At 41.9% G+C, this 23,721-nt stretch overlaps 1 protein-coding gene across 5 annotated transcripts in view; it reads right to left on the bottom strand.

Annotated features, from left to right (window-relative positions):
* The window catches only part of MTA3 (metastasis associated 1 family member 3), a 168,791-nt gene extending 147,946 nt beyond the window's left edge, over positions 1 to 20,845 (bottom strand). For all 5 annotated transcript variants that reach the window (XM_088026410.1, XM_028117265.2, XM_088026407.1 and 2 more), the window contains exons 1-3: positions 20,805 to 20,845; positions 19,084 to 19,151; positions 10,163 to 10,256 (exon numbers count right to left, since the gene is read on the bottom strand). In XM_088026410.1, coding sequence (XP_087882536.1) covers positions 10,163 to 10,256; positions 19,084 to 19,151; positions 20,805 to 20,832 — 190 coding nt within the window. In that variant the 5' untranslated portion in view covers positions 20,833 to 20,845. The remainder of the gene's footprint in view (positions 1 to 10,162; positions 10,257 to 19,083; positions 19,152 to 20,804) is intronic.
* Between the last annotated feature and the right edge of the window lie 2,876 nt (positions 20,846 to 23,721).

Below are 23,721 nucleotides of genomic sequence, written 5' to 3'. Positions count from 1 at the left end.
GGGAGAGGCAGAGGAAGAGGGAGAGGCAGACTCCCTCTGAGCAGGGAGCCCTAGGACCTGGGATCATGACCTGAGCCAAAAGCAGACGCTTAACCCATCTGAGTTACCCAGGTGCCCCAAAATCTTTTTTTGTTTTTTTGTGAGAGAGAGAGAAAAAGAGAGAGAGCATGTGCATGCTAGTGGGGAAGGAGGGGCAGAGAGAGAGGGAGAGAGAGAATCTTAAGCAAGCTCCATGCTGAGCTTCATCAGGGCTTGATTGCAAGACCCTGAGATCATGACCTGAGCTGAAATCAAGAGTTGGGTGCTTAAATGACTGAGCCACCCAGGTGCCCCTTAAAAATAAGAACTTGGGGGGCCTGGGTGGCTCAGTCAGTTGAGCGTCTATCTTCAGCTCAGGTCATAATCCGGGGGTCCTGGCATCGAGCCCGGCATTCAGCTCCTTGGTCAGTGGGGAGTCCGCTTCTCCCTCTCCCTCAGTGTGCATGGGCTCTCTCGTTCTCTCTCTCCCTCATATAAATCAATAAATCTTTCTTTTTTAGAAGATTTTAATTATTTATTTTACAGAGAGAGAGCACGAGCAGGGGGAGCAGCAGACAGAGGAAGAGGGAGAAGCAGACTCCACGCAGAGCAGGGAGCCCGATTCAGAACTCAATCCCAGGACCCTGGGACCATGACCCAAGCTGAAAGCAGATGCTTAACCGACTGAGCCACCCAGGTGCCCTCAATAAACTTTTATTAAGAAATCTTTTTAAAAATTAAAAATTAAAAATAAAGCTTTACATTTTAGGAATCACAATATAAAAGTATACAATATGTCAAAAAACATCTAAAACATGTGAAGCAGGCCATAAAGAATACTGATGAAATTAATTTTTAAAACTCCATCACTCTGAGAACCATGTCCATTTGAACATGCCATCTTTTCTTTAAACCAAAATTCCATTTCTAATAGATTAAGAGAATCAAGATGCTTTTAAAAACAAAGTATGGGGGCGCCTGGGTGGCTCAGTCGTTAAGCGTCTGCCTTCGGCTCAGGTCATGATCCCAGGGTCCTGGGATCGAGCCCCGCATCGGGCTCCCTGCTCCGCGGGAAGCCTGGTTCTCCCTCTCCCACTCCCCCTGCTTGGTTCCGTCTCTCTCTGTCTCTATCTCTGTCAAAAAATAAATAAAATCTTTAAAAATAAATAAATAAAATAAAAAAATAAAAACAAAGTATGTACTCTAGCCTTTCATGAAATTACCTTACTAAAATCAGATTTTCTTAATTTTTAAAAATATACCACGAGAGGCTCCTGGGTGGCTCAGTTAAGTGTCTGCCTTCTGCTCAAGTCACGATCCCAGGGTCCTGCTCTGCGGGAAGCCTGCTTCTCCCTCTCCCACTCCCCCTGCTTGTGTTCCCTCTCTCGCTGTGTCTCTCTCTGTCAAATAAATAAAATCTTTAAAAAAATAAAAAATAAATAAAAACAAAAATGGTAATGACTAAAAAAATGAAAAATCATGTCCAAGCCTTTTTTTTTTTGACAGAGAGAGACACAGTGAGAAAGGGAACACAGCAGGGGGAGTGGGAGAGGGAGAAGCAGGCTTCCCGAGGAGCAGGGAGCCCGATGTGGGGCTCGATCCCAGGACCCTGGGACCATGACCCGAGCCGAAGGCAGACGCTTAACAACTGAGCCGCCCAGGCGCCCCACGTCCAAGCCTTTAATTTAACCTGCCTGAACCTGAAGATTAACCTGACAGCTGACATAGGGAATATTCTCTTCACAGATAGTCTACCCAGTAAATGAGGGGATGAGAGAACTAAAAGCATAATTTTCACAACTTTAATGAATTAATCGAGACAACCATCAATCAACAATAACATTACAAAAAGATAGCTTAAAAATTCTGTTTTTAGGAGCACCTGCCTGGCACAGTCAGTAGAGCATGTGACTCTGGATCTCAGTGTTCTAAGGTCAAGCCCCACATTGGGTGTAGAGATTACTAAAAAATAAAATCTTTAAAAAAAAACTTGTTTTTATTCTTTGCTATTAAAGGCATTAGTAGGAAATTTTGCAAAATCTAACTAAATCTATAGATTAGTGTACCATCATCCTTGGTTAGATAAGAAACTGCTTTTTTAAAAAAGATAAACACTGGGATGCCTGGGTGGCTCAGTCGTTAAGCGTCTGCCTTCGGCTCAGGTCAGGGTCCCAGGGTCCTGGGATCGAGCCCCGCCTCGGGCTCCCTGCTCAGCGGGGAGTCTGCTTCTCCCTCTCCCACTCCCCCCATGCGCGTGCTCTCTCTCTCTCTCAAATAAATAAATAAAATCTTTAAAAAATAAATAAATAAAAATAAAATAAGAATTATTTTGACGTTAAATGTCAAGAAAAAAAAAGAGAGCGACAGGCAACAATACCTTATGGACCTCATGGGAGAAGTGCACGACACTACCTCAGAACAGTCTTGCACCCACTATCTCACCTCCCCCCAAAAAAGCATGTGGCTTTCAATCCTCTAGAATCTGAACCTCACTATCCATCTACAGAAAACACATGGTAAAGGACACAAGAGATGCAATAAACAACTCAAGACCAAAGGAAACTATAAGATGAACAACCAGTTATCTTCAACAAAATATTTAGGGATACAGAGAGAGAACAGGAATCAATATCCACACAAAAGTTTGTACATGAATGTTCACAATAGCTAGTTTTTCAAAATAACTAAAAAAGTGAAACAACCCAAATTGTCCATCAATTGAAGAATAAACGTTTATCCATCCAATGGAACATCATTCAGCTATAAAAACTAATGAAGGAATTCAGATAATAACATGGAAAAAACTTGAAAACATTATGCTAAATTTTAAAAATCCAGACACAAATTATTATTATTAGCGGCACCTGGCTGGTTCTGTTGGTAGAGCATGCAAGTCTTGATCTCCTGAGTTCAAGCCCCGGTAGGGCGTAGAACTTACTTAAAAAAACAGTAAGAAAAATCAACGTGATACAATACATTAACAAAAGAAAGAGCAAGAATCATATGATCCTCTCAATAGATGCAGAAAAAGCATTTGACAAAGTACAACATCCTTTCTTGATCAAAACTCTTCAGAGTATAGGGATAGAGGGTACATACCTCAATATCATAAAAGCCATCTATGAAAAACCTACAGCGAATATCATTCTCAATGGGGAAAGGCTGAGAGCTTTTCCCCTAAGGTCAGGAATGCGGCAGGGATGTCCACTCTCACCACTGCTATTCAACATAGTATTAGAAGTCCTAGCCACAGCAATCAGACAACAAAAAGAAATCAAAGGCATCCAAATCGGCAAAGAGGAAGTCAAACTCTCACTCTTTGCAGATGATATGATACTGTATGTGGAAAACCCAAAAGACTCCACCCCAAAACTGCTAGAACTCATACAGGAATTCAGTCAAGTAGCAGGATATAAAATCAATGCACAGAAATCAGTGGCATTCCTATACACCAACAACAAGACAGAAGAGAGACAAATCAAGGAGTCGATCCCATTTACAATTGCACCCAAAACCATTAGATACCTAGGAATAAATCTAACCAAAGAGGAAAGGATCTGTACTCAGAAAACTATAAAATACTCATGAAAGAAATTGAAAAAGACACAAAGAAATGGAAAAACGTTCCATGCTCATGGATTGGGAGAATCAACATTGTGAAGATGTCAATGCTACCTAGAGCAATCTACACATTCAATGCAATCCCCATCAAAATACCATCCACTTTTTTCAAAGAAATGGAACAAATAATCCTAAAATTTGTATGGAACCAGAAGAGACCCAGAATAGCCAGAGGAATACTGAAAAAGAAAAGCAAAGCTGGCGGCATCACAATTCCGGACTTCCAGCTCTATTACAAAGCTGTCATCATCAAGACAGTATGGTACTGGCACAAAAACAGACACATAGATCAATGGAACAGAATCGAGAGCCCAGAAATGGACCCTCAACTCTATGGTCAACTTATCTTTGACAAAGCAGGAAAGAATGTCCAATGGAAAAAAGACAGTCTCTTCAACAAATGGTGTTGGGAAAATTGGACAGCCACGTGCAGAAGAATGAAACTGGACCATTTCCTTACAACACACACAAAAATAGACTCCAAATGGTTGAAAGACCTAAACGTGAGACAGGAGTCCATCAAAATCCTAAAGGAGAACACAGGTAGCAACCTTTTCGACCTTAGCCGCAGCAACTTCTTCCTAGAAACATCGCCAAAGGCACGGGAAGCCAGGGCAAAAATGAACTATTGGGATTTCATCAAGATAAAAAGCTTTTGCACAGCAAAAGAAACAGTCCACAAAACCAAAAGACAACCGACAGAATGGGAGAAAATATTTGCAAATGACATATCAGATAAAGGGCTAGTATCCAAAATCTATAAAGAACTTATCAAACTCAACACCCAAAGAACAAATAATCCAATCAAGAAATGGGCAGAAGACATGAACAGACATTTCTCCAAAGAAGACATCCAAATGGCCAACAGGCACATGAAAAAGTGCTCAACATCGCTCGGCATCAGGGAAATCCAAATCAAAACCTCAATGAGATACCACCTCACACCCGTCAGAATGGCTAAAATTAACAAGTCAGGGAATGACAGATGTTGGCGGGGATGTGGAGAAAGGGGAACCCTCCTACACTGTTGGTGGGAATGCAAGCTGGTGCAACCCCTCTGGAAAACAGTATGGAGGTTCCTCAAACAGTTGAAATTAGAGCTACCGTTCGATCCAGCAATTGCACTACTGGGTATTTACCACAAAGATACAAATGTAGGGACCCGAAGGGGTACGTGTACCCCAATGTTTATAGCAGCAATGTCCACCATAGCCAAACTGTGGAAAGAGCCAAGATGCCCATCGACAGATGAATGGATAAAGAAGATGTGGTATATATACACAATGGAATATTATGCAGCCATCAAAAGGAATGAGATCTTGCCATTTGCAACGACGTGGATGGAACTGGAGGGTGTTATGCTGAGTGAAATAAGTCAATCAGAGAAAGACATGTATCACATGACCTCACTGATATGAGGAATTCTTAATCTCAGGAAAGAAACTGAGTGTTACTGGAGTGGTTGGGGGTGGGAGGGATGGGGTGGCTGGGTGATAGACATTGGGGAGGGTATGTGCTATGGTGAGCGCTGTGAATTGTGCAAGACTGTTGAATCACAGTTCTGTACTTCTGAAACAAATAACGCAACATATTTTAAGGAAAAAGAAGAAGATAACAGGAGAGGAAGAAAAGGGGAGTATGTCAGAGGGGGAGACGAACCATGAGAGATGATGGACTCTGAAAAACAAACTGAGGGTTCTAGAGGGGAGGGGGGTAGGGGGATGGGTTAGCCTGGTGATGGGTATTGAGGAGGGCACGTTCTGCATGGAGCACTGGGTGTTATGAACAAACAATGAATCATGGAACACTGCACCAAAAACTAATGATGTAATATATGGTGATTAACATAACAATAAAAAAATTAAAAAAAAAAAAACAGTAAGAAAAAACCCCACACACATATTATATGATTCCTTGATGTGAATGTCCAGAAAAGGCCAATCTATAGAGACAGAAAGTGTATTGGTGGCTTCCAGAGGCGGAGAGGAAGGGGGAATGAGAAGTAAGTGGTTTCCTTTTGGGTGGTGAAAACATTTTGAAATTAGATAGTGGTAATACTTATACAACTTTGTAAGTATACTAAAAACCACTCAACTGTGCACTTCAAAGGAACAGATTTTATGCTATTTGGATGATATATCAATTAAAAAAAAGTGGACGGACAAGGAAAAAAAAGAGACTTAAGAGTACTATCAACCAATCATAATCTATTAACCTTATTTGGATCTTGATTTAAACAAACTATAAAAAAGAAAAAATTCATAAAAGAAAAAACATGAAAACTAAGTAGCTATTTGATAATACTGTTTACAGATCCTAAATGATCAAAGAATGCTAAAATGAGGTTAAAGATTGCCAAGAACAAACTATTCACATAGTTGCCAAGTATCTCCCCCAAAATAACTTACTAAATACAAAGGGACACTACCTTGACCAAATCACCAAACCTAATATAACCAATATTAGGACAAAACCAATTATGTGCCTCTTAATACAATGCACTGAGAGGAACACAATAGGACTTCCATGGCATCCCTACCAAAAAAAAAATAACCTGCAAAAAAAACCATAACATATCGTGACTCTAATCATGAGGAAACATCACACGAACACAAATTGAGCCACATTCTACAAAATAAATGGCCTGTTTTCTTCAAAAATGTTAAGGTCAGAAAACACAAAGACTGAGGAACTGGTTCCAAAACAAGGAGAAGGGACAAAAAAATACAATGAATCTGAATTTTATTCGAAACTAAGAAAGTATATATTGCTATAACGAACACCACTGGTGCATGAAATTTGATTAAGGACTATGAATAATGGTTTTGTGTGAATATTAGGTTTCCTGACTTGTTTACTCTGTGATTATTGAAAACAATTTCCTTGCATTTAGAAAAACAGACCGATGTCTCCAACTTACTCTCAAATGACTCAATTTATACATATAAAAAGAATGATAAAGTCAAGAGAACAAAATGTTAATTGCTGAATCTGGGTAAAGCTTATATGGGAGTTCCCTGTATATTCTTGGCACTTTCTTTAAATTTGAATGAGGCCATATCTTTTAGAAATACACACTGCAATATTTACAGATGAAATGGTAAGATTTCTCTGATGAGCTTCCATATAAGGGGATGAGGAGGGGTACAGATGAATTGATTGGTCATTTATTGGTAACTGTTAATGCAAAGTAATGGAAACATCAGGTGGATTATACTATTCTCTGTACTTTTGAATGTTTGAAATTTTCTATAATAAAAAAGGTTAAAGGAGTCCATAATGGAAAGGTTTTTAAGTGGAGAAACAGGCTCAGGAAAATTAAGTGGCAACCACACCCAGGAATCCAGTTTTGAAACCTTTCCAATGTATGATTCTTTCTCCAATAATCCTCCTTTAAAACCTTTTTATATAGCAAGAACTATCCAGGCAATTTTATTCTCCCCACCTGAAATTTTGGTCAATACCAAACAAATACAGTAAGATACTTCTGACGCCACCTTTGAGAGTAAACTCAATAAATGATGGAAGAAACTGGCAAATGTAGATAGAAGTAATCTACCCAGTGCGCGTGAGTGGCTCAGTTGTTAAGCGTCTGCCTTCGGCTCGGGTCATGATCCCAGGGTCCTGGGATCAAGTCCCGCATCGGGGTCCTTGCTCTGCAGGGAGCCTACCTCTCCCCCTCCTCCCCACTTGTGCTCTCTCTCATTCTCTCTCTCTCTCTCAGGCAAATAAATAAAATCTAAAAAAAAAAAAAAGTAATCCACCCAAAGAGGTGATCTACAAATTGCTGAGGAGGTAGAAAAACCAACTGACATTTATTAAGCACTTATTTATGACCTTAGGTCATTTAATCCTCACATCAATGCTGGCATAATTTTTTCCCTTACCTTTTTCTAATTGTGGTAAAATATATATAATACACAAAATGAGGTGATTTTTTTTCAATCTCATTTTACACATGAGGAAAATGGAAATAAGAAATTGAGAAATTTTCCCAAGACACGCAGCAACTAGCAAAGCAGAATATGAACCCAGGTCTTTCTCTAAACTACATGATTGCCATTATATAATTTGATTGACTTTTAAATCTCTTAAATTTGGTCTCAAAGACTTAATAACCAAGAGCCTAATCAATTCTGATTTTCTTACATCTACAAGCCTACAACAGCACCAAAATGCAGCCATGCTGAGATCCTCCGTGAACAGTCAGCAGACCCCCTAACAATCTTTATACCACACTACCTTTGCTGCAGCAACTTTAGAAGCTACATTAGAAGCTAAATTAAATCCAGAAGTATATGAATATTAGAGACATTTCACCTTTCTTAAGCTTATATTGTAAATGGTAAATAAAATCCAAATAATTTTGCAGAGCCACTCTAATAACACACTGAATTCATAGATTTTAGCTACAGCTAAAATGACTGATTAGTATGTCATTTTAAAAAGTAGTATTTTGGGGGCGCCTGTGTGGCTCAGTCATTAAACATCTGCCTTCAGCTCAGGTCATGATCCTGGAGTCCTGGGATCGAGCCCCACATCGGGCTCCCTGCTCAGCAGGGAGCCTTCTTCTCCCTCTCCCACTCCCCCTGCTTGGGTTCCCTCTCTAGCTGTCTCTCTCTCTGTCAAATAAATAAATAAAATCTTTTAAAAAAATAAAAAGTAAAAAGTAGTATTTTGGTGTCATACAGGAAGGACAAATATGAATGCCCTAAATCTGTCAATATATAATTTATAAATATTATAGAACTCATATCATTCTTTCTATAGAAAAAAATAGAAAGAAATTTAAAAATACTATGAACTACAGGGGTGCCTGTGTGGTTGTCGGTTAAGCGTCCGACTCGTGATTTCAGCTCAGGTCATGATCTCAAGGTTCTGGGATCAAACTCCTCACTCAGCTCGGAGTGGGCTTGGGATTCTCTCTCTCTCCCTCTGCCCCCGCCCCACCCCCGAACTATCTCTCTCTAAAATAAACAAAAAAAATCTTTAAAAAAACATACAAAACCACTATGAACCACAGCAGAAAATACAGTAGGAATTTAACTTATGCAACAACCAATCTGCCTGATCAAACCAGTGACCCAGTGGGGAAATGATTATCAAAGAGACACAGAACAAACCTGTGCACACAATAGCCTCCCTTACCAAAACACTTCAAAAAGCTTCAGGATCCCCAAGACCAGAGCATCACAGATCAGTGTCAAACTAAAAAACACACATACGGGCGCCTGGGTGGCTCAGTTGGTTAAGCGACTGCCTTCGGCTCAGGTCATGATCCTGGAGTCCTGGGATCGAGTCCCGCATCGGGCTCCCTGCTCGGCGGGGAGTCTGCTTCTCCCTCTGACCCTCTCCCCTCTCATGCTCTCTCTCTATCTCATTGTCTCTCTCAAATAAATAAATAAAAATCTTTAAATAAATAAATAATAAAAAACACACATACATATGGTCCTAGTCTTATTTATTTTGTAGGATGAAAATGGCTTCAAAATAAAGTAATTATATTCCACATATTTCTTCTTTCTTAAAATTTAAATCACTTTTCTGGGTCTCTCTCTGTCAAATAAATAAATATTTTTTTTAAAAGTAGGCAAAAAAAAATTTAAATCACTTTTTTTTGTGATTGTGTTTGTTGTTTTAAAAATCAAAGGGGTGGGGCACCTGGGTGGCTCATGCGTTAAGCGTCTGCCTTTGGTTCAGGTCATGATCCCAGGGTCCTGGGATCGAGCCCCGCATCGGGCTCCCTGCTCAGTGGGAAGCCTGCTTCTCCCTCTCCCACTCCCCCTGCTTGTGTTCCCTCTCTTGCTGTGTCTGTCTCTCTCTTTCTCTGTCAAATAAATAAATAAAAAGTCTTAAAAAAAAATAAAAAACAAAAAAATAAAAAATAAAAAATAAAATAAAATGTTTTAAAAGATAAAATGAAAAATAAATTTAAAAAATTTTAAAATAAAAAATTATAAAAGGAGCTAAAATATGTCAAAGCTGTTGATTGGGGGGAACATACAATAAAGGTTAATCTACAAAGAAGGGCTGAGTTGCTATCTACAGGAGTTCACCATATATAAATATCACTTTGCACTTCTTTTCCTGGCGAAACTTTTTTTCATATATACTTAATTCTATATACATATAATAAATAATCAGAATTTTTTAAAATGTAAATATTACCCAGTTGCTTTATAAGGGAAAAAAATGTCCTCCAAAATACCAATAAAGTACAAATGTCCTCATATTTAAGCCTTTCAAAACCACCACTGAAAACTGCAGATGGTAAAACACTACCCTGTTTGTCTGCGGAAGCATAGAATTCTATTTCAATGTATTGACTAATATACATGTGATGCAACCTAAGAAAATATATACTAAAACCAAGCACCACCCAAAAAATTACTCCCATCTAAACTAAGAGGAACACAAATGGGAAAGCAAAAAGCTACAGGTAACAAAAAAAGTGTTTTTCCTTTTCCTATCACGGAAACCAAAACCTTAAAACATTTTTTAATTAAAAAAAAAGACAACTTACTAGCATGCTTGTCTGCAAGCATTATAAGCGTGTTGGAAATATCTCGTCGTCTATAAAAGCACACTACTTTTGCTTCCACGTTGCCAGTTGCAGTCTAAGAAATAAGAAAAATAAAAGTTATCTGTACTGAATAGTAGACTCAAATAGTTTATAAAACAAAACTAAATACAATACAATTATAAGAACACTCTCATTTATACTGTGCCAACCGCAACTGTGGGATAATCAGCTAAAAAACTCAAACGAGGATGAGCAGCATTTGCAAAGGTTCCAAGTGAAACTGAAATGTCAAACATACAATAACTTAGGGGCATCAGTTAAACTAAAGTGATCAGATCGCTTTAATGAGCCAGAGAGTGAAATCTGATTAGTCTTGAGAAACTAATCCCCCAAATTTTAAAAGCCACAACGTAACTTATTTAAGACAGTTAAACATACCTCCTCCAAACCCACTCCCAGAAGCATAGGCTAAGAGTAAAATCATGCAGCCCTCTCCTAAACACCCATGTTTGACTGATGGTGAAGCTCTCTGAGTGTGGGCAGCCATCACTCAAAATGAGGCAGATGACCTGGAAAAGCATTCTCTAAGCCCAGGTAAATCTATGAATCCGTAATAGTCAATATTCTCAGTAGTACTTCGTTTACTTTCACATATGAAAGTATTAAAAACTCTAAGTTATGAACACTGAAGCTCTTATTTATTTTTGACTACAGTCTAGAATATAACCAATATTCACTTAGGTTGTAATTTACTGCAGCTGGGGCCCAGGCTCCTACTCTCCTATACCTTATGAACTCTGAGAACTTTCAAGGTCAGGCATTCATTACAAAGTTCCTTGTAAAAACACATAGATTATAGTAAAATCCTGTGATTTCTAATTTCAAAAAAATTTGAGAACAAATTTTCAGAATTTCTCTGGGCTTACAGATATATTCAGACATAAAGAAATAAGAATTATATGCTGCAGGAAATGTGTCGATTTGATGAAGTTCAGCAGCAGTATTTTAGAGTGAGAAATAGTCGTGGAAAACTTTGACCCTTTGAATTGAAATCATATTAAATCCTGGGGCACCTGGGTGGGGCTCAGTCGTTAAGCGTCTGCCTTCGGCTTAGGTCATGATCCCAGGGTCCTGGGATCCAGCCCCGCATCGGGTTCCCTGTTCAGCGGGAAGCCTAATTCTCCCTCTCCCACTCCCCCTGCTTGTGTTCCCTCTCTCACTGTGTCTCTCTGTCAAATAAATAAATAAAATCTTAAAAAAAAAAAAAAGAAATCATATTAAATCCTAACTAAAGTGCTTCTATATTTCACAATATTGTGATCAAATACATCCTCCAGAAGTAAAGATCCAGCAATCTAATAAATGAACAGGCCAATATTTCTTGTAAATAAAATCTATCAATGACTACAATTATAAGCTCTTTATCAGTTTTAAGAAAAAAGCATGTTCAAAACCCAAAGCAAGCATTTAAAGGCATATTTTTTTCTGCCTCTCTAGTGAGTTCCTCAACTAGGAATACTCTACAAAACTAATTAAATTCTTATTTAATTAGGGTAGAGGGACATAGTTCAAAAGAAGCAGTTTCTTCTGAATGATGCACACACTTGGCTATTAGGTATTTTATAACTACAGTATTCCTCTTCCCCTCTACAAATACACACAGACAGACACACACACACACACTTTCAAGCCTGCCTCTAAAGTTAAGCTACTCAAACTGTGGCCCAAGGCCTGGTCTACAACTCCTGCGGTGTAATGAAATGAGAACAGAGACTGAGTGTGTGTGTTAGAGCATTTGGTAGTTAATTTTAATCTATTGAACCTAATAATGAAAAATGAAGGGTGGGGGGATGGGTTAGCCCAGTGACAGGTATTAAGGAGGGCACGTACTGCATGGAGCACTGGGTGTTATGTGAAAACAATGAATCGTGGATCACCACATCAAAAACTAATGATGCACTGTATGGTGACTACCATAATAAAATAAAATTAAAAAAAAAGAAAAGAAAAGAAAAACGAAGGCTTGTGTTTTTATAAGCCTATTTTAAACTTCATTTTTCTACTATTTTTCTTCAATGTTACAAAAGCAGTCTGAGATAGTGAACCTTCTTAAAAATCTTACACCACAAATAGTTTACCAAGCACTGCTCTCAAGACCTAGGTTAGGAGTTCCTTCCTGGCTGGCTCCATCGGTACAGCATGTGACTCTTCATCTCAGGGTTGTGAATTCGAGCCCCACATTGGATGGAAAGATTACTTAAAAATGAAATTTTTAAAGCAGTGCCTGCGTGGGGCAGTTGGTTAAGTGGCTGGTCCGTTGACGGGGAGATCTGCTGGTTGGTTGGTGGGGAGATCAAGCTCCAGTGTCAAGCTCCATACTCAGCGGGGAGTCTGCTAGAGATTCTCTTTTCCTCTCCCTTTGTCCCTCCCCACCACTGACTGGAGGCGCGTGCTCTTTCTCTGTCAAATAAATAAATAAATCCTTAAAAAAATTAAAAAAGAAGAAGCCACAATGGACATCAATTTCTTTGCTGTGTTCTTTTCTCCATTTAGGTTGCAGCCTCTTAAATCCCTATTCTGTCAAGCACATTTACTAAAATGTCCTCTAACGATAAGGGGCTTTTCATAAGCTCTAAAATCATTTTAGTCAACCTCATACTCATGTCTGTTTCTGTCCCAGACTTGGGAAGTACATTATTTAATTTTTATTTATTTGAAGAGAGAGAGACAGTGAGAGAGGGAACACAAGCAGGGGGAGGGGGAGAGGGAAAAGCAGGCTTCCCGAGGAGCAGGGAGCCCAATGCGGGGCTCGATCCCAGGACCCTGAGACCATGACCTGAGCTGAAGGCAGACGCCCAACGACTGAGCCACCCAGGGGCCCCAGGAAGTACATAATTAAAACAAAAACAAAACAAAAAAACCCACCACACACACACTTTCCATTTCAGAAAGTCTGTGGTTTGCCTAAAGTAAAGAACAAGTGAAAATCCACTTTCCTTTCCCAATTTCTGTCCTTATTCCCAAGAGATCCCAAATAGTAAGGGGGTCTTACCTTGGGTTTCATGAGGGAATCTCCTGAAACTATGTGCAAATTCCTATACGTGCAAATGTAGATGGAGGCAGAGGGTATCATCAGGCACTCAAAGAAATTAGTGACTCCCCTCTCCCCACCAAAAAGATGGAAGACACAAAACAGTAAAATGAATCTCAGAACAAGTCAGATGGCTAATAAATTATACAGAATATGCAGGTACACACAAATTATACAACATACACACCAAAAACAAAACAAAAATAGCAAGTAACATGCTAATCTTTCCACAAGTTTAACTTCCAAAACTTCCTGAGACTATACCATTACTATGTGCACATAGCTTTCTCTTGACATGCATGCAGACACAATCTTTAGACCACCACCCAACCTAGATAGTGACTAAATAAAATTTACCAAAAGTTGTTTTCATAATTTTAATCTTATATTCGTCCTCCAAAAGATCATCTTCATGATATCTGAGTACAAATTAGGAGAGAGGGGAAAAAGGGAATATAAGATAATCAATGTTGAACTGTGTTTATCAACTGATAATTACTTTTGCACCTAAAAGTTTCCAAAACTTTTAGGGAAAAAAATTGAGACAAAATTCTATTACCAAGGACGTCTAGCTGACTCAATTGGTGGAGCGTGCGACTCTTGATCTCGGGGTTTTGAGTCTGAGCCCCGTATTGGGTGCAGAGATTACTTAAAAATAGTATCTTTAAAAAAAAATCTATTACTGTAACTTAAAAAAAATGAAATACTGTAGTCCAGCTTTCAAACTAAACAAGTAACATTTCAAATAGGATATTTTTAAAAACCAGAATCCAGGGCGCCTGGGTGGCTCAGTTGGTTAAGCGACTGCCTTCGGCTCAGGTCATGATCCTGGAGTCCTGGGATCGAGTCCCACATCGGGCTCCCTGCTCAGCAGGGAGTCGGCTTCTCCCTCTGACCCTATTCCCTCTTGTGCTCTCTATCTCTCATTCTCTCTCTCTCAAATAAATAAATCTTTAAAAAAAATAAAAAATAAAAAAATAAAAATAAAAACCAGAATCCATTCTATAAGAGTGAATTTTTGGGGTGCCTCAGTCAGTTGACTGTCTGCCTTCAGCGTAAGTCATGTCCCCAGGGTCCTGGGATCAAGCCCTGGAGCCCCCGAGCCCCGGAACCCCGTGCATCATCAGGTTCCCTGATAAGCGGAGAGCCTGCTTCTCCCTCTCCCTCTGCCTGCCTTTCCCCCTGCTTGTGTTCTCTCTCTGTCAAATGAATAAATAAAATCTTAAAAAAAAAGTGAATTGTCTATAACAATGGTGACTGACAGCTTATCCTAGGAATTTTAATACAAAAACACATTCTATTCAGAATATAATTAATAGGGGCCACCTGGCTCCTGGCTGGCTCAGTAAGCAGAGCCAGGTGGCCCCCTGACTTTTGATATCATAGTAGTGAGCTGGAGCCCCACTTTGGGTGTAGAGACTTCTAAAAATAAATAAATAAACAAACTTCAAGAAGATAATAAAATAGGTTAATGTCGGGGCGCCTGGGTGGCTCAGTCGTTAAGCATCTGCCTTCGGGGGCGCCTGGGTGGCTCAGTTGGTTAAGCGACTGCCTTCGGCTCAGGTCATGATCCTGGAGTCCCGGGATCAAGTCCCACGTCGGGCTCCCTGATCAGCAGGGGGTCTGCTTCTCCCTCTAACCCTCTTCCCTCTCATGCTCTCTGTCTCTCATTCTCTCTCTCTCTCTCAAATAAATAAATAAAATCTTTAAAAAAAAAAAGCATCTGCCTTCGGCTCAGGTCATGATCCCAGGGTCCTGGTATCGAGCCCCACATCGGGCTCCCTGCTTGGCGGGAAGCCTGCTTCTCCCTCTCCCACTCCCCCTGTTTGTGTTCCCTCTCTTGCTGTCTCTCTCTGTGTCAAATAAATAAATAAAATCTTCAAAAAAAATATCCTTTCTTTAAAAAAAAATTTTTTTTTAATTTATTTGACAGAGAGAGAGAGACACAGTGAGAGAGGGAACACAAGCAGGGGGAGTGGGAGAGGGAGAAGCAGGCCTCCCACGGAACAGGGAGCCCGATGTGGGGCTCGATCCCAGGACCCTGGGATCATGACCTGAGCCGAAGGCAGACGCTTAACGACTGAGCCATCCAGGGGCCCCCCAATTTTTTTTATTTAAGTAATCCCTATACCCAAGGTAGGACTCAAACTCATGACCTCAAGATCAAGAGTCACATACTCTACCGACTGACCCAGCCAGGAGCCTCTAGGTTAATGACCTTTCCCATCCTGGCTTATCAATTAGAATATATCAAGTGCTCTTAAATTCATTATTTGGATTTTCCATCATGTTAACTTTCCCCACTTTGCCAAAGTGACCTCTGATCCCCTCAGGGCCTTTTATCTGGAACACTCACGTGGCCTCTCTCCCCTGGCTACCTCTTTCTCAACCTTTAGGCCTCAACTTCAATGTCCTTAAAATCCTTTCCCTTTCTAACCAAAAGAAGTAACCTCTGTTACCCCCTAGGTCAAGGCTGTTTATTTCCTTCTTAACAGGTAACATCAGGACGCCTGTTAAGCCTCTGACTCTTGGTTTTGGTTCAGGTCAAGAGATCAAGCCCACATCAGGCTCCCTGCTCAGTGCAGCATCTGCTTGAGTTTCTCTCTCCCTCTCCTTCTGCCCCTCCCCCACTCATATTTTTTCTCTCTCTCTCAAATAAGTAAATAAATCTTAAAAAAAAGTTACCATTTTTGCTATTTTCTTTATGCCTACTAACTTGCCTTTTCATGTGCCCCCCTCAAGAGAATGTAGACCCTGTGTGGGCAGAAAACACATCCATATTGTTCACTGTTGTATATCTGAGCCTAGCCTAGTGCCTGGTTCATAACAGGTACTAAAAAAAAATATTTGTTTAATGAATTATTTAAAATGAGGTATCTTGGGACACCTGGGTGGCTTAGTCAGTTAAGCGTCTGCCTTCCGCTCAGGTCATGATCCCAAGGTGCTGGGATCGAGCCTGGCATCGGGCTCCCTGCTCAGCGGGGAGCCTGCTTCTCCCTCTCCCACTCCCCCTGCTTGTGTTCCCTTTCTCACTGTGTCTCTCTCTGTCAAATAAATAAAAATCTTTAAATAAATAAATAAATATAAAATGAGGTATCTTTTCCACATCCTTTCAGAGATAAAGGCCCTATTAGACACCTGGGTGGCTCAGTCAGTTGAACGTCTGCCTCCGGCTCAGGTCATGATCCCAGAGTCCTGGGATCCAGCCCTGCATCAGGCTCCCTTCTTGGCAGGGAGTCTGCTTCTCCCTCTGCCCCTCCCCTCCCCCTCATGTTCTCTCTCTCACTCTCTTGCTCTCGAATAAATAAATTAAATATTTTCAAAAAAGAAAAAGGCCCTATATATTTACTATTTAGCCAATCTTATTTAAAAATAATCCATCCATTCAAACTGCCACTGTCTGAAATTACAGACTCATCTCTCACAATTCAGTCATCCCCAGAATGAAAAAAACCATTATTATATTAAGGACCCTCTGCTGAAAGCAGAGGGCCAGGAAGGTAAGGATGAAGAGCAAGGGATACTTTTGGAGTGAACAGTAATATAATGATAAAGGAGTACGAAATGAGCCAGATTCAAGCTAGATGTGCAACCCAGTCACATAACCACTGTGTCCCTCACAACAACTCCATGATGCATCCGCCTTAAAGCTTTAAGGTTATTTTGAGGCTCAACAAAGTAAAAATGTGAATCCCCAGATCATATGCTTCCAGAACACCATGCTCTGATGTTTGCAAATTTAGCACAGCTGCGATTTTCCTTCTACTTGTGGGATTATTTGGCTGATGCTTGTCTCCACTACTGGACCTATTTTTGTTCACCCCTGAATCCCTAAAAGCACATATCTAAAAATGCCTGGCAGGTAGCAGGTCCTCAGAAGTATCTGTAAAATGAATGAATCAAAATACTTTGTAAACAGTAAAGCTATGTGCAAGCATTAAAGTCAGACATTTGAGAAATTCATTAATTCAATAAATATTTACTGAATGCCTTAACTATGTGCCAGTCACTTATTCTAACGCACTTGGGATGAATTAGTGAACAGAAAAGATCACTACACACAGAGCTTACATTCTAGTCTGGGAAAAGAGACAATGAAAATAAACACAATAATGAAGTATATTGGAAGGTGATAAATGATATGAAGAAAAGAGCAAGGCCGAGCAAGGTACAGGGGATTAGAAACAACTGGTAGTCCTAAGGTACATGGATGTGAAAACAGCCAAGAGTCTACTGTGCTTGGAGCCAAAGGAGCAAGGCAGAGAGCAGTTAAGAGTGGAGCTAAGAGAGGGCGCCTGGGTGGCTCAGTTGGTTGAGCGACTGCCTTCAGCTCAGGTTATGATCCTGGTGTCCCAGGATCGAGTCCCACATCGGGCTCCCTGCTCAGCAGGGAGTCTGCTTCTCCCTCTGACCCTCCCTCCTCTCATGTGCTCTCTGTCTCATTCTCTCTCTCAAATAAATAAATAAAATCTTTAAAAAATAAATAAATAAAAAAGAGTGGAGCTCAGAGGGACAGGGAGCAGCCAGAGAATATGTCTCATATAGGTCAACATTTCTCTTTGTATCCTAATTAATTTTCTAAATAAACTGATAAACAGTTTCACGTCGCCTACACTCTTATACATCAATAACATAAAAGAGATGAACATGACGCCCGACAGTTCCCACCCACAGATTGATCTAATCCTGAGGCCATTCTCTTCATTTGGTGGCAGTGGTCTCAAATATAACAGAATTTTTATAAATGCAAGGTCCATGGGGATATCTCCAGAAGCAAACCAAGAGATCAGGGTTCATAAACCAGAAATGCCCTAAACCAGACTTTGCTTCCTGGGACCCAGAACTGGCCCAGTCTCTAGATGGTACTTTGAGGGGAAAGGCATTAGCTAGACAGCCCCCCAAAATTTTAATGCTATGAATTCTCATAAGCTATATAAATAACCTTCAAATGTGGTTTGGAGGAAACTAGAGCACCATTAGTAATCCATGGTTCATATAGTTCATGACTTTTCATATGTCACCATTATAAAAGCTCACTTACTGCAAACAGTCACAATGCTTCTGATGTCCTGGACACAAGCGATCAGAGACCAAACCTTAATATAAAAGTTTTCTTTACTTAAGGCCTAAAGTAGTAAATTAATCTACATTATACCAAAACTATATTCTTATTAGTCAGTCTAGTCCAAAATTTTACAAATTCCCTTCAATACTTTATTTCCTAGCATCCTCCTTCTAAAGCTGGAAGAGGAAAAAAATAATTCACTGAGGGCGCCTGGGTGGCTCAGTTGGTTAAGCGACTGCCTTCGGCTCAGGTCATGATCCTGGAGTCCGGGGATCGAGTCCCGCATCAGGCTCCCTGCTCAGCAGGGAGTCTGCTTCTCCCTCTGACTCTCTTCCCTCTCGTGCTCTCTGTCTCTCATTCTCTCTCTCTCAAATAAACAAATAAAATCTTTAAATAAATAAATAAATAAATAAATAAATAAAAAATAAAAAAATAAAAAAATAATAATTCACTGAAAAGGGAGAAATACAATTATGACTCTAAACATAAAAAAGGATTGAGTTACAGGAGTGCCCTGCCCTGAGAAGCTCTGAGCAATCTGAAGAAATCTGCAGATGTTAAATACTTCAGTAACATTTAATATCACAGGTAATTATACAAAGCAAAAGAACATTCAGAATCCTGCATAACTCTAATCTGCAATCTCTACTTTCAAAAAGTCTAGGAATAAAAGTAAAATCACCTCTTATGCCTTTTACCTAATTACCCTTCAATGGAAAACAATTATTTTTTAATATTAAAATCAAGAACACTCTGTATTTATACCTTGTTGAGTTCTTCTATCCTTCTGATTAGGTACGGGTTACTGGAGGAGTTCTCAAAGTAGACGTAATCTGTAATTAAAGGAAGTAAAGAGCTTAATCTTTTCAACAGCAACTTCACATTTGTCAATCTATGACTTCTATATTAGGCAAGGCACATTGAAAATGAAGCACATAATTCATTCCTGGGTAAAAGCAATACAACCTTAATATATTTAGCAATACAACCTTAATAAATTTTCTCATATGCCTACTATTCACAGACCCTTATTTTCCTGGCATTTTCATTTCAATTAATGTTTTATCAAGTTCTCCTAGGCTTTCGGGCCACACATCACTTCTTTACTAATAAACAAAAAGACTCTTCTCATTACCGAGTAGTCAGGGCTGACTAAACATGTGTCTTTCAAGCTATAACTGCTTCCACATCTTTCCCTCCAATCCAATTTACCCTGGAGTATGCTTCTCACATAAAACTACTGACCTAAGACAAATTCAGAGCATCTTGAAAAGCTTAGCAGCCCAAAGTACATTTCAATCACCAACTTAAAAAAAAAAAAAAATCAGGTGAGCAGAGTAGGTAAGAGGAAACACACTGACAAACTTTTCCACAGCTCTATCTGGGATGATGGGGGGGCAGGGCATGAAAGAGCTCTCTGGAGATATCAGGATTTTGATATGCTCTTTGCCATATTTAATCCAGATCCATTTCGGGTCTTGTTAAATAGAAATCCCTGCAGGCTTTCAATAAAAAAGATAAAAATTTTCAAGTGACTTTTCCTCTCATGTAATAGGCTCACTGGAAACTTCCCACTGTGTGTTTATTTGAAAGGCTGGGCTGCATTGTTATTGTCTATCTTAGTGGCTCTTTCCCGTCTCTCTTCTGCAAAGTGGCCTCATTTGGCCAGGCCATTCCCAACACCATCCATCAGGAGCTCAGCTAATGAGCAGAGAAGAGCAAGTCTCACACACAAACACGCCACTTATCTGAATTATTATTTTACCAAGAAAGAGGGAGGAGGGCGTCGTGAGTAGGGAGAAAGTTTGTTTGACCTTATTTCTCTCTTCTGCACAAGGCTGGGAAGGAGGCAGTCACCAGAGCAAACGTCCAGGCAGAGCTCAACTCCCCACCTCTGGCTGCGGTGCCCCGGCCCCACTATGCCCCATCTTGGGGGGCTGGGCAAGAAACAGGAGGGGGACTGAGGAAGCCGAGGTGCAGGGCCTGGTCCCCGCAAACAGGCCTGTCCAGCTGTGCCCCTGGCTTTGCCCCCATCGCCCCCACGCCCCTCACCCCACACTCCCACTGAAGGGGAGGAATAGAGTCGGGGGGATGTCCCCCCCATCCTCTCCAACCCCCACTGCCTGGAAGCCACGCGGGGAGAAATCCCCCTATTAAGGGGCTCGACGGCCGATACTCAATGGGGGCGTCCTGGAGGGGGGCGTCTGGGAATTCACACCCCCAAGTACAGGCCTGGCCCTAGAAAACTGAGCGGGGGTGGGAGCAGAGGGGGAGGGTGGGCGCCGGCCCCCAGTGGGCCACGGTCGGGGGAGGGGTGGGTGGCGGGGGTGGGGAGCCCCGGCCCCCTCTGCGGGCCCCGGCGCCCCCCGCCCCCTGCGCCCTCGGCCCGGGCGCCCACAGCTCCCGGCGGTTAGGGTGAACTCGCCCCGATCCCCCACTCCCGGAGCCCGCTCCCAGACGGGCCGGGTCGGGCCGAGCCTTCCTACCTCCGACCCGGTACATGTTGGCCGCCATGTCCGCCCGCCCGCCCGCGGGGCCCGAGCCGAGCCCCGCCCGCCGCCGCCGCCGCCGCCGCCGCCGCAGCCACCGCCGCCTCAGCCTCGGCCGCCGCCGCCGCCGCCGCCGCCTCGCCACGGGGGGGAGGGGAGGGAGGGACCGAGGGGAGGGGGAAGTGAAGGGGAGGGGACGCCGCGGGGTGGGGGCAGGTTCCCGCCCCCAGCGACGGGCCTGCAAGGCCGAGTGGGCCGGGCCGGGCCGGGGGAGGTCGCTGCGGGGCCCGCAGGGACCTGGGGAAGGTGGCGGCTTGGGGGCCCTTGCTGGAAGTGGAGGACCCTAGGGTAAGGGTCGTGGCCAAAGCGAAGGCCTGTACTGGAAAATGCGGACCAGTAGCTATTGGAGAATTGGGGTGGGGGCAGGGGCTCAGGCTTTCCATACCACCCCAGCCAGCGAACCTTGTCACCTGGCCACCCCCAGACAGGTCTTCCATCCTGCCCTGTCCCTGGGGAGCCCTTGTATGCGAGACCTTCAGCACGTGGGTGACTGCCTCGGGGCGAACACTTGGAAACAAATAATTGCACGCAGCAGAGCACCTTCCTTGTGGTGGTAATGAAGAGGACCTGGAACCTGCATACCCTAGGGCCAGGAGGACCCCAGGTGCTACCAGCTTCACCAGGGAGAGTCCCAGCTGGGGGATAAGTCTAGAAAAACTGACCCCCTCCCAAGTTCACCCCAACGGCATTGACAGGTCTATCAGCGTTCACCCCAAAACTGGGCTGAACAGAACACATTCCCCCACACGTGGAGGTCTTGCCTCTGGACAGGCCCTATATACAGTGCTGCCCTGCCAAGACAAGAGGCCCTTTTTGCCTATAGGGGAACAGGACCCTACCTGTTCACCATTACCACCCCCCCACACACACACACAAAGGGGGAGATAGTTTCAGTCACCTTGCTGTTGATGGACTGCTAAGTAGTTAATGTGCCTAAAGCTTTTACATCATTTTCCCATGCTAATTCTCTAGGCAATCCCTGTGTTCTCAGCCTGGATTCCCTCACAGAAGCAAACAAACAACCAAATTGAGTTGAATCTTAGCTGGCAATCCCCCAAATGAACGCAAACAACTTTTTTAAAAAGCCAACCCAAGGCGCCTGGGTGGCTCAGTCAGTTGAGCATCTGACTCTTGATTTTGGCTCAGGTCATGATCTCAGGGGGCTGGGATCCAGCCCCCTGGTGCTCTCCAGGCTCAGTGGAGAGCCCCTGCCCCCCCCCACCCCCTGCATGCTCTTATGTGCCTGCTCTCTCTCTCTCAAATAAATAAATAAATCTTTAAATTTTTTTTGTTTTAATAAAAAAATAAAAAGCCAATCCATTCCAAAATACTCCCAGGCATTGTTGTATAATCAACGTGAAGATGATCCCTCACTGTTGTGGGTTGTTTGGAGTTTCTGGTGGTTTACAGCTACATGTTGGTGACTCTAGGTGTGGGGTCTGTGCAGGGATGGGCAGTGTCCCTAGAAAAGAAGACTGTGTTTTGTTTGTGTGGTGATGGCATTTGTGATGGTCCATTATCACAAATTATTAAGGTGACAAAAATAATTTTCTACATAGCTGAGGCAAAGTAAAAATAAAATTAAAATAAATCACCTTTGCCTGAATTACCTTGGTGATCTGCGTGACCCAAGTTTCTTCAGGTATGAAATGGGGACATTAATTCCGTTTCACAGGTGGGGTGAGGATCAGTTGTGATGATATATGAAAATGCTTTATAAACCATTCAGCATAGAGCACTATGCAAATAACAGGTGTCTGTTGCTTTTTATTAACTCCATAAAGTTTCAGACTCCCAAGGGTTTTATGCCATGTGTACAAATGTGAGCCTGTGTCAGCTCTTCTGACCCAGAGACAAAAAGCAGAAGTGTTCTGTTATGCACGCTGAATAGCTGTTGTTTATCACAATCCTTTTACTGGCGATCCCACAGAAAACATATTGTGACATATCTGACCTCATTCCATTTCTGTGCTGACACATAAATAGGTTGAATAACTCACCTGGAGTCATCCAGCAAACTGGTAGCAGTATTAGGATTATAATCCTGCCCTTTCCTCTGGCACAGAATTCTCTAAACCAGGAAGACTCTCCAAATGAAAAGGCCTCCTGACAACCATAAAATACAAAGGAATGCATCACAAGCTTTAAAGGGTTTGTCCATTATTTTTAAGTAAATGAGCAATTTCTCCCCTTCAAAATATTTCTGTATTTCTATTAGTTCTGTATTTCTGTCTCATTTCCCCAGCTTTGTGCACCTTACCAGGTGTTTGTGGTGACTGTGCCAAGAAAACTCCCTCCATCCATACCCACCTCCTCCCCTTAGGAACCGCCTTATCCAGAAGCCCCCCATGAAAGGCCTCAGAGACTTGGGAGGAGAACAGGAAGTAATGATGGCACCAGAACCCAGGGCCTTTCATTCCTCCAGATTCTGTATATTCAACCTCTCCTACCTCTAGCTCCTGGACCAGTGACTTCTACATAGTACATGCTCAGTATCTGCAAGTGTAAATACCAACAAATGACGAGCTCGATATAGTTAGAGAACAAGGTACTGAGTTGAATGCAAGGTACTTTGTCTATGAAACTTATATCCCTCCTAATATCAAAGAGATACTGCTATGTGGGAGTTTGGCAAATGTCTGGAGATTAAAAGAAACCCTAGAACCAGAAAAAGGGTGGAAAAGTCTTAACCTTCAAAGACAGCAAAGTTACCTCTCCCTCCATAGGCTGCATGGTTCAGATCATAACCATGTCATCAACCAGCCCAAACTTCACTCCTAGTTTGACTGTTTAACTTTAAGACCTTGAACAAGACACTTAACCCCTCTGAGCCTCAAATTCTTCAAAATATGAT

The sequence above is a fragment of the Eumetopias jubatus genome, unplaced genomic scaffold (genome assembly GCF_037043125.1).
Source record: "Eumetopias jubatus isolate StellerSeaLion01/CBP00866 unplaced genomic scaffold, mEumJub1_p1.0 scaffold_9, whole genome shotgun sequence".
In the NCBI taxonomy this organism is placed as follows: domain Eukaryota; kingdom Metazoa; phylum Chordata; class Mammalia; order Carnivora; family Otariidae; genus Eumetopias; species Eumetopias jubatus.
This window is presented reverse-complemented; position numbering and strand designations above follow the sequence as displayed.